Source organism: Tursiops truncatus, chromosome 14 (assembly GCF_011762595.2).
Source record: "Tursiops truncatus isolate mTurTru1 chromosome 14, mTurTru1.mat.Y, whole genome shotgun sequence".
Classification (NCBI taxonomy): Eukaryota; Metazoa; Chordata; class Mammalia; order Artiodactyla; family Delphinidae; genus Tursiops; species Tursiops truncatus.
This window is the reverse complement of record NC_047047.1, coordinates 57,868,004-57,884,319: the sequence shown is the minus strand read 5'-3', so window position 1 is coordinate 57,884,319 and position 16,316 is coordinate 57,868,004. Positions and strand designations below refer to the sequence as shown.

The 16,316-nt window shown below is 45.7% G+C and overlaps 1 protein-coding gene across 1 annotated transcript in view; it reads left to right on the top strand.

Moving 5' to 3' along the window:
• Positions 1–16,316, top strand: part of ARHGEF33 (Rho guanine nucleotide exchange factor 33) — a 47,928-nt gene that overhangs the window by 18,477 nt on the left and 13,135 nt on the right. Inside the window, exons 9-12 of the mRNA XM_033838195.2 lie at positions 1,417–1,565; positions 2,587–2,751; positions 5,231–6,029; positions 9,744–9,883. Coding sequence (XP_033694086.2) covers positions 1,417–1,565; positions 2,587–2,751; positions 5,231–6,029; positions 9,744–9,883 — 1,253 coding nt within the window. The remainder of the gene's footprint in view (positions 1–1,416; positions 1,566–2,586; positions 2,752–5,230; positions 6,030–9,743; positions 9,884–16,316) is intronic.

Here is a 16,316-nt window from a genome sequence, read left to right as displayed (position 1 = left end):
ATGAGCTAGAATCTCATTCTCTAAAACTATTTGGCTTGTGACGCCAAAAATGAAGTTCTACCTTCATTGACCAGCAATTCACACCTATGCTGATCCAGGATCTTTCTATGGCAGCTCCTGCCAGACCCTGGATACCTATTCAGTCCCTTCCACCTTGGTTCTACAGCCATCTAAATGCACCCCTGACCACTACTTTCTTTTGGCTTGCGTCCAAGAGTCTACAATACATTGTGCTTATGTCTTGTGTCACAGGAGAAGCATGGAGAAGCTGATGAGCTGACTTCTTCACACCATTCTCCCGCAGGGTTTGTAGCATCTTGGAGGCAGTAGAATTGAGAAAGAGACTCATCAACACCCCTACCAGCCCCTCTTCTTCCCACCACCCACCTGTTCTGGTTTAATTGCTGACTGATCTTCTTAAGTAATTCAGTGAAAGCATCTCAGAAATGCTTGGGATTTGTCTCAGGTAGAAGTAGCCCAGTATTAATATTAAAAAGACTTTCAATTGTATGTGGCTTTAGATCTTAAAATCATTCTCTCACAGTAATTATCTAATTTAATCTTTTCAACAATCCCATGAAATAGGTATCATTATTAACATTTTTTTAGATAAGGAAATGGAGACCCAAAGAAGTAACTTGCCCAAGTTAAGACACCTGGTCAGTGAAAAAATATAGGCCTGAAACCCAGGTCTTGCAAGCAGGTTGTAAGTAAGCAAATAAGAGCCCAGATTCTGCTGTCTGACTTGAGTTCAAATCCTGACTGCTACACATTAGATGTGTGACCCAGTGAAGATTACTTAACTTCACTGTGCCTTGATTTCCTTATTTGTTAATTGGAGTAACAATGGCATATATCTAACTGGGTTATGGTAAAAATTAAATGAGAAAATAATGTAAAGGACTTAGTGCTTGGCAATAGGAAGCGCTCAATAACTGTTAGCTTTCCCAAATCCAACCAGCATGCACATTCCACTATAGCACAGCAGGCAATGTAACAGGAGGGGCCCCTAGGCCAGGCTTGATCATAAACATCCCCTCACTTCCAGCCTTGATGCCTGACCTTCTCACCATTGGTCTGACTCCTTTGGGTTATAAGGCATTGCCTATAGACAGTAATTGTTAGAATGGCTCCATTACTTCAGAGATCTAATTAGTAGATCCTTCTAATTTTTCAGATGGAATTATGTTCAAATTCAACTCGAACAGGAGCAATAGTGACTATTATTTTCCCTTGGTGTGATGGACAAAGAGAACAGCAAGTTTGACTTTTCAGTTTGTAATTAAATTGGCCATTTGCATCATTTTGATTAAACGGCTACCAAACTCTCACAACAGATCAAGGCAAGGTACAGAAGAGACGAAACAACTTTTCATTCTAACTATGCAATGCTGCTTCCTTTTTTCCTCCATCCAGAACGTCCTGAAGTTCACAGAGCAGGAACACCCTGACTATTACCTACTTCTTGTGTGTGTTCAACGCCTGCGAGTATTTATCTCACACTACACCCTGCTGTTTCAGTGCAATGAGGATTTGCTTATTCAGAAACGGAAAAAACTCAAGAAGTAAGGTTCTGATGGTGCAGTCTAGAGGGCTGATCAAAGGTTTCTGAGAACAGGGATACAGACGGTCAATGTGAGTGTCTGTCACAAGTAACCACACTGAATGTAAAGCGGCTGAAATGCAGTGATGGAGGCGGAAGAGAAGAGAGAGCAGGGGTGGGAAGAGAGGTGACCAGGTTGGCTACAGGAGGGAGGTACTTACTACCTGGTGGAAATTAATTTAGAAAAATAAGCACTTTTACTCTAATGCTTATGCAGACCTTCTGTTATCTCATGTTGCTAACCACCTCAAAAATAGCTGTTTCACTAAACTTGCCAGGTTTAAAGTTGCAGTTTAAAGGCCAGAATGTGATTTCTTTCATTAATTCAAGAAATATTTACTGAGCACTTACTGAATATCAGGCACTGTTCAGCAAACTGAATATACTGCAAAGAACAAAACAGACAAAAATCTTTGCCACGTGGAGCTTACTTTCTAGACCTGGGTAGCCAGTTAATAAATAAGTTAGATGGTTTAAGTGCTATGGATAAAAATAAAACGAATAAGGGAGGGGGTGGTGATTGAAAGGATTTCACACTAAGAGGAAACAGGAAGGACTGATTAAGGGAAATCTGGACTTATGAGGGAACAGAAGCAACTCATAACAAAGCTTCCTAATAACCTGGAATTCCTTCAACCTCATCCCAATCCAATGAGGGAAACAGAGTCATTTCTGTGCGTGCTTTACACCAGTGAAACATGCTGTGTCCCAAACCAGGGCTCCTCTAATGGATGACTTCTCCTTATACTCCCCTCACCCCCAAACTCAATTCAGCCAGTTAATCAGCATCCCTACTCCTACCCAGCATCCAGCTTGCACTCTATTATGTAAGCAACCTGGTTTGTAGAGAGCCCTGGAGAGACCGAGAACTTCACAGCTGAGCTTCATCTGAGAAATAGTCTGCCTTTCTTGGTATAATGTGTGTATTCAGAGAGCTGATTTCCCATTGTAGACCCTGAGAATAATTACCTCCATTCCATTAGGTCATCCATGGCGAAGCTGTACAAAGGGCTGGCTTCCCAGTGTGCAAATGCCGGGCAAGATGCTTCTCCCACTGCAGGCCCCGAGGCTGTCCGTGACAGTGGGATCCACTCCGAAGAGATGCTGCAACCCTACTCTCCTGCTCCCAGTTCTGGCCCTGCTGTCACGTAAGCACCTGTTGCTGTGGAAAGGTTAATGACAATGCCCTCGCCTCCCAGGTGGCCTGTGTGGGGGTAGCAGGCCAGCCTGTATTAGGAGTATGACCTACAGGACTCCTTCCTCCCTCTTGCCCCATCAGGTCCGTATGTGGCAGGCAAGCAGCTGACCCAAAGTTTGGATCCCAGAGGACGGTACTTATGTTAAAGAGCAGGCCTAGAGGCTGGACGTTACTCCCAACACTTTTATCACACATAACCACCCTCCACCTACAGCATGAGTCTCTCTGGGTTTGGACAATGACAGAGTGGAAGGGAGTGCTGTAAGACGACAGGAAGGCATTTTACAACCCCACAGAAAGGTGGGAATCCACTTAATGTCTACAAAAGATGTAGTGGAGAAAAAGGTTTCCCAGTCAGGGGTCAGAGGAAGTCTGGGCTCTGAGGATGAGAAATAGGTCAGAGGTGATACAGAAAGAAGGTTGTTTAGCCCTTCCCAATTCTCCTTGAAGCTTCTTCAGAAAGGGACTTCATGACCTCTGTTCTTATGACAGCTTCTCTGAAAGCTGTTCTGGGCAGTGGATGGATTTCACAGTCTCTTAAAGTCACTGCACACAACCCTCTCGCACACTAAGCTGGATTATCATTCAGCCAACTTCTTGATGATCTTTAGGGAAAGGATTAGGCTATTTACATATCTGGAACTCATTTTACCTCTGAAGGATGTCAACTTGGCCACCTTTGAAACTGGGACTTCTGGAAGAATAAGGGAAACCAAAACTCAAAATTCCAAACCTCCAATTTACCAAATATAGACAATTCTCATAAAACTAATTCCTTAGACTATAATTTCTACTTTGGGTTTTATTATCTTAAGGAAAATTTAGAAATCATGCAAGAAGCTACTTTTCTAAAACTACAATGAAGTGAGAGGTAGGCAGTTGAGATTACTTCAATGTTTAATCCCTACAGTTTTTAGAATGCTAATTACAGTCACTGGAAGGAGCAACTGATCAATAACACAAAATAAATCCTGTTTGCTTTCTGCCCTTATCTCTTAAAATTGAGAACATTTGTCAGTGAGAGATGGAAGTGCAAATGTGGAGGCAGAAGGGAGAAATTTTATCATCATTCTGAAAACCTATGGGACATTCACTTTTCTATAAATAGAGCCCAGGATGATTTTCTTACTATAGAGAAAATCCTGGAAGTCCTATAAGGAGAGAACTCCGTACAGAAAAAAATACCTTTCCTGAGTGGGGAGTGGGAGACAGGAAGTGGAATTTTAGTTTGTGGATCACTTCAGCTCTTAGAACAGTGACAGAACTCTCTACTTTGAAGTGAGACAAATACAGCCAAAAAAAGAAATCCCTAGAGATTATATCCAGACTGAAGAAGATGGCTGCCGTTGCTCTCTGTGCTAGAAACATAACCAGAAAAAAACCCAACAAGAGTCTTCCAAGTTAAAAGAGAATTCAAGTCAATATTTCATTTTACTATTTTTTTCACCTCTGTCAATGTGAGACCTAATTTTCACCTTAAGACCACCAGAGGAAGATACTCAGTGTTAGCATTTACAACTGCATTCTTTATGCATTTCTGTGGTAGAACTAAGTATGAATAAGTAAACTAGCACAACCAGTTTGGGTCAGTGTGTAGTAGTCCACTCACATCTGTCTGGCAATTAATTCCAGCGGAACTGGCAAACCACATCCAATCTGATGGGTATTCTATCCAAGCATCCAATGTTATTCTTCATCCACGATTAACCAAAAAAACCCTGCATGAAATTGGGCATATTCAAAGTGACAGCCTTTTCATTTCAGTAATGTTTTTTTGGGTGGAAGTTTGAGATGACTTATATAGCATGCTTTATAGCCACAAGGAATTTTTAGTTTATTATGAAAATTTCAAACATACAGAAAAGTAAAATGGACACTAAACCCCACACACCAACATTCAGATTCAACGGTTATCAAGATTGTACTCCACTTACTTCATCTGGGAATTAATTCTTAAGCATTAAGATCCACGAGTTGAACACAAGTTGTTTCCATGATTTTACATGACTCTGCTAGGGCAAGAAAGGGAGAGAAGAGAGAAAAGAGGTGCCTTGGGGCCTTGACAAGTGGTGGGAAGGGTCGGAGATTCCACATGGGGAATGATGAGCATCGTTGGCGAACCAGCCATCTCTGCGCAGTGCCTCTGGGCTCAGACGGGTACTTCCGGCATCCCCTTCACAGATGGTCATTTTCACTCTCCCACTTGGGGGACCGGGGCTCGTGGGGACTCCTTAATCTGAGAAGCCTGTGGCGCGTGGTAGGTAACACACGTAGGCGGCTGGGAGGGACGGAGAGGAGGGAGTCGGCAGCTTGCAGCTAAGCGGTATCCGGCAGGCAGTGTGTTGGTCCCGGCCTTGCGCTGCTCGGTGAGAGGCGTGCACTAACAAACCGTAAGCACACTTGTTTTGTATTCTCTTTCCCCTTTAAAGACATTTGATGCCCCCAGTGAAGAAAAGCCAACAACAGCAAAGCTTGATGGAGAGCATGCAGCCCGGAAAGCCCAGTGACTGGGAGATAGAGGGCAGAAAGCACGAGAGGCCTGAGAGCCTCCTGGCGCCGGGGCAGTTCTGTGCCGCCGAGCAGGACGTGAAGGCGCTCGCTGGGCCCCTGCAGGCCATCCCGGAGATGGACTTCGAGCCCTCTCCGGCCGAGCAGCTGGGCAACGTGGAGCGCTCCCTGCGCGCCCCGGCCGAGCTCCTGCCCGACGCCCGCGGCTACGTGCCCGCGGCCTACGACGAGTTCGAATACGGCGGCGAGATCTTCGCGCTGCCCGCGCCCTACGACGAGGAGCCCTTCCAGGCGCCGGCCCTCTTCGAGAACTGCTCGCCCGCCTCTTCCGAGTCCAGCCTGGACATCTGCTTCCTGCGGCCTGTCAGCTTCGCCGTGGAGGCCGAACGGCCCGAGCACCCGCTGCAGCCCCTGCCCAAGAGCGCGACGTCTCCGGCGGGCAGCAGCAGCGCCTACAAGCTGGAGGCGGCGACGCATGCGCACGGCAAGGCCAAGCCGCTGAGCCGCTCGCTCAAGGAGTTCCCGCGCGCGCCGCCCCCCGAGGGCGTGGCGCCGCGCCTCTACAGCACGCGCAGCAGCAGCGGCGGCCGCGCGCCGCTCAAGGCCGAGCGCGCTGCGCAGCCGCACGGCTCGGCCTCCTCCGCCCGTGGCGCGCCCAGAACCTTCTTTCCCCAACAGAGGTCCCAAAGCGAAAAGCAGACCTATTTGGAAGTAAGGAGGGTAAAGTAAAACCGACCCCAAACCCACAGCGCTGGCAGCCCCGGGCCTAGATCTTCAGGGTGCAGCCTGGGCTCACCTAGCGTGGAGGGGAAGCAGGCTGGCCAGGCGGGGGCGCAGAGGCCGGGCTGGGCGAGGATGTTGAGGGAGAGCCTGGGTTAAAGGCTTGACTATCAGTGGCCCTCGGAGGAGAGCGTTAGCGCCCACTCTGCAGTGCTAGGACACAGGAGCATGCCTTACCTATATATGTAGGACGCCCGAAAGACTAGGACTCCTAGTAGACCTGATTAAAACACCTCCCCCCCCCCCCCCCCCCCCCCCCCCCCCCCGCCAAGTGAAAGAGTTAGAGGTGTTCTCTGCCTTGCTGCTTAAGCTGTGGCACCTCCCAGCTGCACTTCACTTGCGGGGCACTGCACGCAAGTCCCAGGCCTGTCTGTTTCTTCCTTTGCCTGTTAGGCGCACCCCTTGTTTACACGTTCAAAATATCGAGCCCTGTGTGCCAGCCTACTGTACTCCCCGACCTGCACCCTTGTTTGTAGCTAGGGAGGAGGCAAGTTGCCCTCTCTCACTGAGGACTCCCTGCAAAATTGACTGCAAAGTTCATTACCGCTTGCTTTCCTTTTGCCTGGAAAAGGGTGTCACCTTACTTGGCAGACTCCAGTGGGACGAGGACAACACAAAATAGTCAAGGAAGCATTGACTCACAAACACCTTCTTTGGCCTCTATATCGATGTTTGGTATTTTGATGTCTAACCTTGGAGTCTGCAAGCCTTGGGAGATTTAAAGAGGTGTTTAAATACACATCCATGAAAGGACTAATAGTTCCTGAGCAAATAATTTCTCTGCACGTGATTGGAACAAAGGCAATTTCTGATTGAACGGAGTAAACAGTGTAGCTTTGACCTGTGCCCCCATCCTTCCTGTTAAACATTTTAGAAGTGGTGGTTAGGGTTTACAGGGCAACTCTGTATTGATTGATACATCTTGAAAATGACAGTCCAGGACTGCCTTTACCTGCACGACGTATCCCTTGCATCCAGCACTAGGGATCCTTTGCCTAGGTGAGAAAGGGTTTCTCCCAGGAATGAGGGCCCTGCATTCCACCTGTTTCTATTTCCAAGTGAATGGGAAGAAATCAAAGATCATTGACTCCTTTCATTCATTCATTTTTCAGCAAACACTGAGCACCTGCCTTGCACCAGGCTCTGTGTGAAGTGCTGAGGGTTCAAAAATAAACGGCATCCAGTCTCTGCCCTCCAAGGCCACTGGCTTAGCCCAGGAAGGAGACGCATAAACACAGAATTATAATAAACGGTGGAAGCACATGGGAGGGTATTTAAACCCTCCTAAGGTGATGATGGTCAGAGAAGTCTCCTAGATAGTTTGAACGTCTGAATTCAATTTTAAAAGCTGCTTAAAAGTTGGCTAAGTGAAGAGAGGGGTAGGGAAATATGAGAAAAGGCTCATGGGCCTTTTACAAAAACGGCAGGGTGAGTTTTTCTTTGTAAATATTGTCCCAGGTGGGAGTGGTGGACATTAGGCCAGAGGACCATGAAGAGCCTTGGAGCTTGCCGCCCACCTGGACTCCAGAAATCAAAGTCTGTGTCTGCTTCCTGAGAGGGCAGAAACGCCTTAGTGTGCCCAGCTAAGGTTGCTGAGTTTCCCCAGGATTCTCAGATTTCCTTCTGCCTCTGATTTTCAACTCTAAACTTTATAAAATTCTATTAGGTAAAATTTCTTAGACAAATCAAAGTTAGGTGTGTGTCAAAGTTTAAAAGTTCATTAACAAGGGAAGTAGAAAGGAAATAATAGTGCCAATTCAAAGAGACTTGGGATGGGCAGAGATATACATACAAAATCTTGTAACTAGTATAGTCTAAGCTGCAAAGAATGCTTTTATTTCATATGTTCATAAAAATGTCTTTTTTTCCCTAGCTGATGTGTGAAAAATTGGAAGCTCAACAATTGCTAGGCAAAAACCATTAATCAGAGCGAGATGGGGTTTTAGTTGCAAAAGATTAACCCTTCAAAAGCCCCATCTTTAAAGATATCAGCTCTTTCCTGCTGAGATGTGCAAAGTTCCTAGGGTTCCAACTCCTCAAATATACTCTGTGTATCTTCCACCCCTGCCCTCAGAGCCAACCAAACCCTAGTCTTTAGTGTTCTGTCTCTAAGAGTCAAGAAAGAAGACACTATGTTTTAGTGGAAAGAGCACCTGACTGGGGTGTCAGGAGATCCCGGTTCTAGTCCTGACTCTGCTGCCAGAGAGCTGTGTGCTTTTGGACAAGTCATTTGGCTGCTCTGTGCCTCCAGTTTTCTCATCTGTGAAATAAGACAATCTATACCTACCTCACAGGGTTGTGTGAGGATAAGGCCAAATAAGATAAAGTTTGTGAATATGCTTCGTAAAGTATGGAATGCTGTACAAATGCAAGATATTATCAAGATGATTCCACAGAAAGATTTTCCTAAAACTATTAATAGATTTAGTCCTAAAAAGTCCCTAAAAGCCCACTTCTCAAAATATGGTCCTTGGGCTAGTAGTAAATGTATTACTTGGGAGCTTGTTATAAATGCAGGATTTGGGCTCCACCCGTGACCAACTTAATCAAAATCTGCATTTTATCAAGATTCCCAGGTGATTCATACAAACATTAGGTGCAGGTGGGTTGGCACATACCTTAAACTGCTGGTTTTCAAAATCTAAGTGTGCAAAAAGATTTTCTAGGCCTAACTTCAGAGATTCTGGTTCAGATAGTCTGGCTTGGGGCTCAGGAGTTTACATTTAAATAAAGGCCCCAGTTGATCCTGTAGCCCCAGGACCACACTTTCAGAACGCTACACTAAGCCATTAAGGTGTTGATCTCCGTGGTTTAGTTATGAATCTTCATAGAATCTCAGAGACTCTCTAGATCTGCTACTACAACCCTGAGTTAAGGTCTCAAAGTCAAACCCATATGTTTCCTGAAAAAAATTTGTCCCCACTGTTTGCTCTCTATCAGCAAGCATTCACCGATCCAATTCATGAACGTTTCACGATGGTTTTTGCTTTGACTTCTCGGCTTCTCTTTTTGGTTCAAAGTTAAGTAGCTATTTTAGGTTGCTTTTTAAAAAGAAACTAGGGAGTTCACAAAAGATAGAGGCTTGCTTTTAATTTATTTTAACTTTACACTGTAAATAGCATGGATTAAGAATTGTAAAAGGCATGCGTGCAGGTTGGAAATAGGAGTTGACATTAATTTCTAAATAGATCCGACCTCTCAGAAACTCCTTCCATCATTAATGTCTAAAGTGGAGAATTAGGAACACGAATTTAAACTAGTATGAAAATCAAGAAACTTTTTTATTTTGTAGAAAGAGAAACATAGCCAGGGATATGAGGGGACTACTGCTGGTTTTCCAGCAAGACAATATTGTTGCCAGAAGAAGTTAATCTTCCTTTATTTCCTGATCTTTAATTATTGTTATATCATAACCCTACTCTAGACTATTTGCCTTGATATGTAGAAAATACTTCTACACTCAGCAGAAAATTATCCTCTTTTCAACTACTGGTTTCTTAATTAGCCTAGGTTTGCTTTGGTTGGAATACGGTGCCCGCCATTAGCCTTTTGGAGTGGGAGAGGAAAGTGACAAGTTAAAAAAATTGTCCCATAGTCAGGATCAATATTAACTTTTGAAAAGAGTAAAAATACACCCCTCTTTTATGTTTTCAGGAGATGCATTTAGAAGACGCCACGAGATTCTGTCCAAAGGAAGAAAGAGAAAGTGAACAAACATCTTTCAGCGATCAAAACCCCAGGCAAGACCAGAAAGGGGGCTTTCGCAGCTCCTTCCGCAAGCTCTTTAAAAAGAAGTGAGTAGCCCTTAGACAAGACAGCATTGTAACTCATTTCCCTGTGGGCTAAGTCTTGAGGTTTTAACAGTAATAAGTATCAAGTAGCCTGGTTTCACACAACTGCTTCAAGCTCAGTGCCTGCACCCAGTAGCCACGATTCCTGCCAGGTGAAGATGTTTCTCATTGTGATCTCGTAGAGTAAAAGCAAACTCAGCTCTGTCCTCTGCTGCTTCTGTCTTTTAGCCCTACTTCCTTGTTCCCAAAGTCGTGTGTTCTGAGAGGAATGAGCAGAGGAGGTCCCCTAGGAAATCCCTTTTGGCTGGGAGGAGTGGGATCCACCATTGGAGTTGGGTGTAATGGGTGCGCCAGCAGGATCTCCCCACCTGTGGAAAGTTTTCTAAGGCATCACAGCGCTTCTGCCTGTAGGGGCCTATAGTCATCCTGGTTGCTAGTGCATATTTCTGGGGACTTCTGCCAGTGTTTTCCTTAGCAGAAATGATTGAATGGATTTGGCTTGGGTCCTAGTTAAAAAAATCACTTTAATGGAGTTTCCATACTCCATAGGAGGCAAAAACAAGGCCTCTCCCTCCTGTGATCCTTCTAAGATTCTCGGTCCTTGCTGTGTGGAATCACCCACCTGTCATTTCGGTCAGCACTTATTAGCACTGTCTCGCAGACTGGGAGACCATGGCCAAACCCCAGCATGAAATGTAAGAAGAAAGAGCTGAGCGTTAGCATTTGATGGTGGGGGGGTCTCCAGTCCAGCCATCGCGTGCCTGGAAGATGGCTGTCTCTCTCTCCACTGGTCCTCAGGCCTGTTCCCTCTCCCTTAGAGAGATTTCGCCTGCTACTTAGTTTCTCTTGGAAGAGGAGGTTCTTGAAGTGAGTTTTAAACAGTAAATCTTCCCATTTTAGTGGATGGAAAAGTTAAAGACACTATGGCTGACTTTACAGAGCTGCTGATAAGTGAGGAAGCACAGGGAAATCACTTTCTCCTGATTTAGGTAATGGTCTTGATGGAAGAATTGGGGGCAGGCCTGGAGTGAGAACTTTTTTTGATGGTTTGTCTAATTCCTCTCTGATAGGGAGGGTAGTACTGAGATTAGTAGGTCTCTGATTGTTGGGCCCACCTGTTGTGACAGGAAGAAGGAGGAAAGGGGGAGAAACTACTGCAGTGAGACAGCCCCACTCCATGAGTCCCCTTACAGTTTTGCTAAAGTAGCCCCGTGCGTGCATGACTATTGCTAGATTCGCTTTATTCTGGGGGTAATGAGCTGAGAATTGTTCCCCTCTCTCTAGGATCATAGATTTAGATCTTTCCTGACCCAGTACCTATTGTCAGGTTTTTTTTTAAAAAAAATATTTATTTATTTTGGCTGCTCCGGGTCTTTAGTTGCAGTGTGCACGTGGGATCTGGTTCCCTGACTAGGGATCGAACCTGGGCCGCCTGCATTGGGAGGGAGAGCGCCCTACTGACAGGTTTGACAGGGTGGAGAGAACTGGAGGCAGACAGCTCTCCAGCCTGACCCTGGGATTTAGGCTTCTGAAATCTTCTGAGGGCTCCAAACTCCTAAGGACACTGCTTGAGCCTATCTTTTTATTTTATTTTATTTTATCTATCTATTTATTTATTTATTTAGTTTTGGCTGCGTTGGGTCTTTATTGCTGCCCACAGACTTTCTCTCTAGTTGCGGCGAGCGGGGGCTCTTCTTGGTTGTGGTGCGCGGGCTTCTCATTGCAGTGGTTTCTCTTGCTGTGGAGCACGGGCTCTAGGTGCGTGGGCTTCAGTAGTTATGGCGCACGGGCTCAGTAGTTGTGGCTCGCGGGCTCTAGAGCACAGGCTCAGTAGTTGTGGCACATGGGCTTAGTTGCTCCACGGCATGTGGGATCTTCCCGGACCAGGGCTCGAACCCGTGTCCCCTGGACTGGCAGGCGCATTCTTAACCACTGTGCCACCAGGGAAGCCCTGAGCCTATCTTTTTATTTTTACTTATTTTTAAGCCACAGTACTTCCCAGGAAAACAGCCACTTTTTGCCCAGTGCCATTTATAGTGACTGGGTGCTGTCTGTTAGAAAGCAATGAGTAATGGATCCACCATGGCTCCTTTACAAATTCCCGTTTTTCAGGGATGCAAGAAAACACTCTGCCAGTTACCTGAGGCAGAGGGAGTGGGCTTCTCCTCTCTGTATCCAGTGGGCTTGTCCTCTCTGTATCTAGGAGCAATGGGTAAGAGGAAGAACTTTCTAAAAATGCAGCTGCCTGGAACTGGAGCTGGCTGCCTCACGAGGGAGTGGGTTCTCTTAAGGAGAAGCTAGATGACCCTGGTCAGGGATGCTGTGAAAGGGATTGCCACACTGGGTGGGAGATCATTGTCACTTGAGTGCTTTCTAGTCCTGAGATTTGCTTTATCTGTAGTTTGACTTTGTTGTAGATCAGTCTGGGTGATCACCTCTTTTTAACACCTGAAACAAGAAATTAATGTGGCCTGGGACCTCTAATTTTAAAGACTCACCATGTAGAAGACCAGATTTTGTCTTTCTGTAGCCTCCCCCACCCCTTGGTTCAGTGCTGAGCACGTGCTGTGGACTCTCCAAATTTTCATGTTGGTTAACTGCTTTCAGCCCTCTTGCAGCTTTTTGGGATCCTTTTTAGAGGGCCAGAGTCCTCTTATCCTTTTTCATAGATGAGTGCCTCCTGCATCAATCCAACTGCTGCCACCAATCCTGGTACTGCCTTTGTATTTCAGATTTGAAGTGTTACACGGATGGAAGTAAAGGTGGCGCCACACAGATGGCTGCTCCCTCTGGCAGGCTTTCCTGGCTTTTTAGATCTTGTGTAGAACTGTGAGCACCATCATGTGATGCTTGCTTATCGCCTCGTGTCCAGGGTGCTGCGGTGGGCACTTTGGGGACTTGGCATGGGATAAAGGAGCAGCTCCAGTAGCTTTTCCTGAGTATTTTCATCCAAGAACCATGGAAAGTTTGTTCCATTATGCTGGAGTAGAGACGAAGGGCAGGGAGGCCCCAGTGTAGCACAGAAAGGTCAGTGGCTCTTAACTCAGATGAGAACCCTCGATTCTTCTCATTAATGGAACATCCTTTATTATATGCACGTGCTGTGCGAGATGCTTGTCTAGGAATTGTGAGTGGCTTGGTTGGTCACAGCTGTTAGTAGGAACTTGCACCCTGAAGCCAGGCATGCGGACAGGTACAGGGAGGAACCAGAAAGAAGGAGAATCAGCCCATTCTCCTCCCATGTGTTGGGAGGTCAGGCTGGCAGCAAGCTCTGGGACTTCAAGACGTGGTTCATCCCGGGTACTGGAGTCACGTCAGAGGCTGGCCTCAGAGGCCCAAAAGGGACCAGTGCCAGAAAAGCCATGTGTGTCACATCAGGGGCTCGCTGCCTGCCTCTCCCACGGCCCTCTGGAGGCTCACTCCCGTCTGCGCTGACACACGTTTTGTATCCATAGGGGCTTGTTTGGCTGGTGGGCCCACCCACCCAGAATGCTGCTTCGGGACGAAGCTAGGCATGGAGCCAGATGCAACAGAAAACCTGAGAAAGGGTTCTCTTCCCTCTGAGGCTGGGAGGGCCGAATGCTCCTACCCACAAGAATTCAAAAGGGAGAGTCAAGCTGACATCATAAAACAAAAAAAATCCTGAAAAATGCCCAAGATATTTGGGGAAAAGGATGACGCTCTGATTGTTTCTATCTCGGGCACATTTGTCCTGGGTAGATGCCAGGTCATGTGTCCCTGAGAGCTGTCCAGAATTGGTCAGAATAAAGACTGCATATCTTAAAGTTGGAAAATGTTAAATGATTTAAAAAATTTTCAATGACGATTCTTAGAAGACAGGAACAGACCTAATGTGATAGACTGATGCTGGACTGAATCCTTGTCCCCCTGCCTTTGAGCAGGACGGTAGGCAGACTATCCCATTCTGCAAGGATCTATCTGGAGGCTTTCAAAAACTTAAATCTAGACTGTCCTGAAGCCTGAGACAGATGCTACTTCATCTTTATACATAAATCTTGCACTTAAGCTAATAAGTAGTCTTGGTTGGGGGTGTGCATGGGGGAAGAAGGGTTACGTAAAACAGCTTAGGGGCAGGGAATGTAGATGCTTTCTCTTTTTATCTTCAACTCTGGGGGGAGTGGAAGACAAAGAGTATGGCTTCCAAATGATTAATTCTGTTTCCTCACCCATTTCTTCCTCTTTAGCACTTTGTAACTCACATGCCTCAGAGTGTCTCCTTCCCAGTCAGCACCCTCCCTCTACCAGTCGCATCAGAATCTCTTATTTTCTTAACCACACACTGCAGAGAGAGCACTTCTGCAGGGCCCCATATGATTGTCAGTGAATCCACTTCGTGTCCTGTCAGCTGTCTTTGCATCTACTCAGCCTTGGCTATGGAACAGACCATGCAATAGAAAGGACTACTAAAGAATCAATTGATAACTTTACCCTCACCTTCTTCTCTGCCTCCTTAGAGCCTATCTCAAGTTCTTTCTCCATTCTTACCCACTTTGGGGTTCTCTCTCATTTACCATTTCACTTCCTTATACAACTTGAAAACTGAAGGAGATGGCTGAAAGGATAACATTTACTTAAACCTGATTACAGATGTTACTCAGTAGGTCACTGGAAATCAGTCACTAAGTTAAGGATCTTCAGTGTTCTAGGTACTGTCATTAGGAGCTTACGATCCAAATGTAAGAGTAACCTAGCTACAAGGTTTAGTACCTAGAACATAGTAACCCCTCTACAGATATACTTTAAATGAACATTCATTTGTCACCCTGTTGATTACCTGGGCCAACTGATTTGGCTGACAGGATGGGTGTTCCCCTGCTCCCTTACTTCTCCATCTGCATGTTCCTAAAGCTTTCAAGGCGGAGTCTTTCCATCAGAAAACCAACCCTTCTTAAGTCAGAGGGTCCTGCAGCACTAATTCCAGCCCTCCTCCCTTCCCCCGCTCCAAACAAACTTTAAGGCTTACCATAGCAAACTGCTACTTGTATGACCCACCCAACTTGTGATTTGTCTTCATCCCTGTCAGTTGAGTGGAAGGAAAGTTAGTGACAGGTCCGTTCTTTCCCGTCAATTATTTGGATGGCTGTGTCGGAATGTACTAGGTGCTGTCCTACCCTTACCCAGCAAGCGTTTGCCTTCCTAGCCCTTTATGTGTTCCCAGTTCTGCCCTGCAGTCAGCCAAAATGGCCCCAGGAACTCAAAAGCCATTTCTGTTTTATCGAGAAAGGGGATAAAAGCAAATACACTAGCTCTTTCTCCTAGATTCTGCAGCTTATGTCTCAGTAATTTAGGTATGCATTACTCGAGAGCCACACCTTTGGAGGAGTCCATGAGTTTAGGTGGCCATATTTCATTAGAAAGAAACCAGTTAAAAATATCTTTAGAAGGATAAAAATGAGCTTTTAGTCATAGCTACAGTAGAATGCTGGATTTTGAAAATGATTAACAAGTTAGTCATTAGTTAATTGTTAGTTAATATCAAGACCTGTGGAGCCATTCACACACCTGCAGACATAGAGAAGGTGGTTTGTGAGAAGAGCAGTTAAAGAAAAAACTAAGCTGAGTTTGTGGACCTTGAAAACTAGACAGGGCGATTTTGGCATTTGTTTCAGAAATGGGAACGCAACTGGTGAAGATTTCTGTGGTCCTTGGGGCTGGTGGTGACATCAAAGCTTTCCCATTTCCAGGTAAACATGAAACAGTTGCATGTTGGAACCATCAAAGTATGACATGTTGGGTTTTGGAGAGATCAGATATAGCTAAGAGGGGAAATGGAAGGTAAAGATTTTAAGTTTTGAGCAATGACCTTCTGATGAGAAACTGTCATTTGGGAAAACAATTAAGAAACACCAGCCAGATTCAAATCTTGCTTCCTACTTCCTGCCCCCCAAACTTTAGGCGTTCTTAGTCTTCTGGATAACAGAAGATATGGGGAAAGAAGGACATGGTCAAAAATCTATCTTCCTAACATTTTGGGTGCAGTGTACTAACCAGGGAAGATCTGAACTGGAGGTAGCTGGGAGTTCTGAGAGAAGGCCTGGAGCTTCAGGGTGGGACCTGTGGAGGTAGTCTCAAGGGAGAGTTCCAGGGGGTCTTCTGCGCTGAAAAGGAAGAGGACTTTCACCCCACTTGGCTGTCATCTTTTTGAATGAATACCCAGATGTACTCGGGTTGGATAGATAATATGCACTGGGATAAACGGAAAAGTGCTCCTTACTGACCAGATGTAGAGAGTGTGGTAGGCAGCTAGGGTTTCATCTGTGATACCAAATATCAGGGCCAAAAGTAAAAAAATCCAATCAATCATCAGGCTTCCAGACATCAGGGTTTTAGCCTTTGTGTGGCTCCAACTTCTTCCCTTGAATAATGTAAAGGAGTTTGAACTCTGCCCCATTAATTCAGTAAATGATAGTCGTAA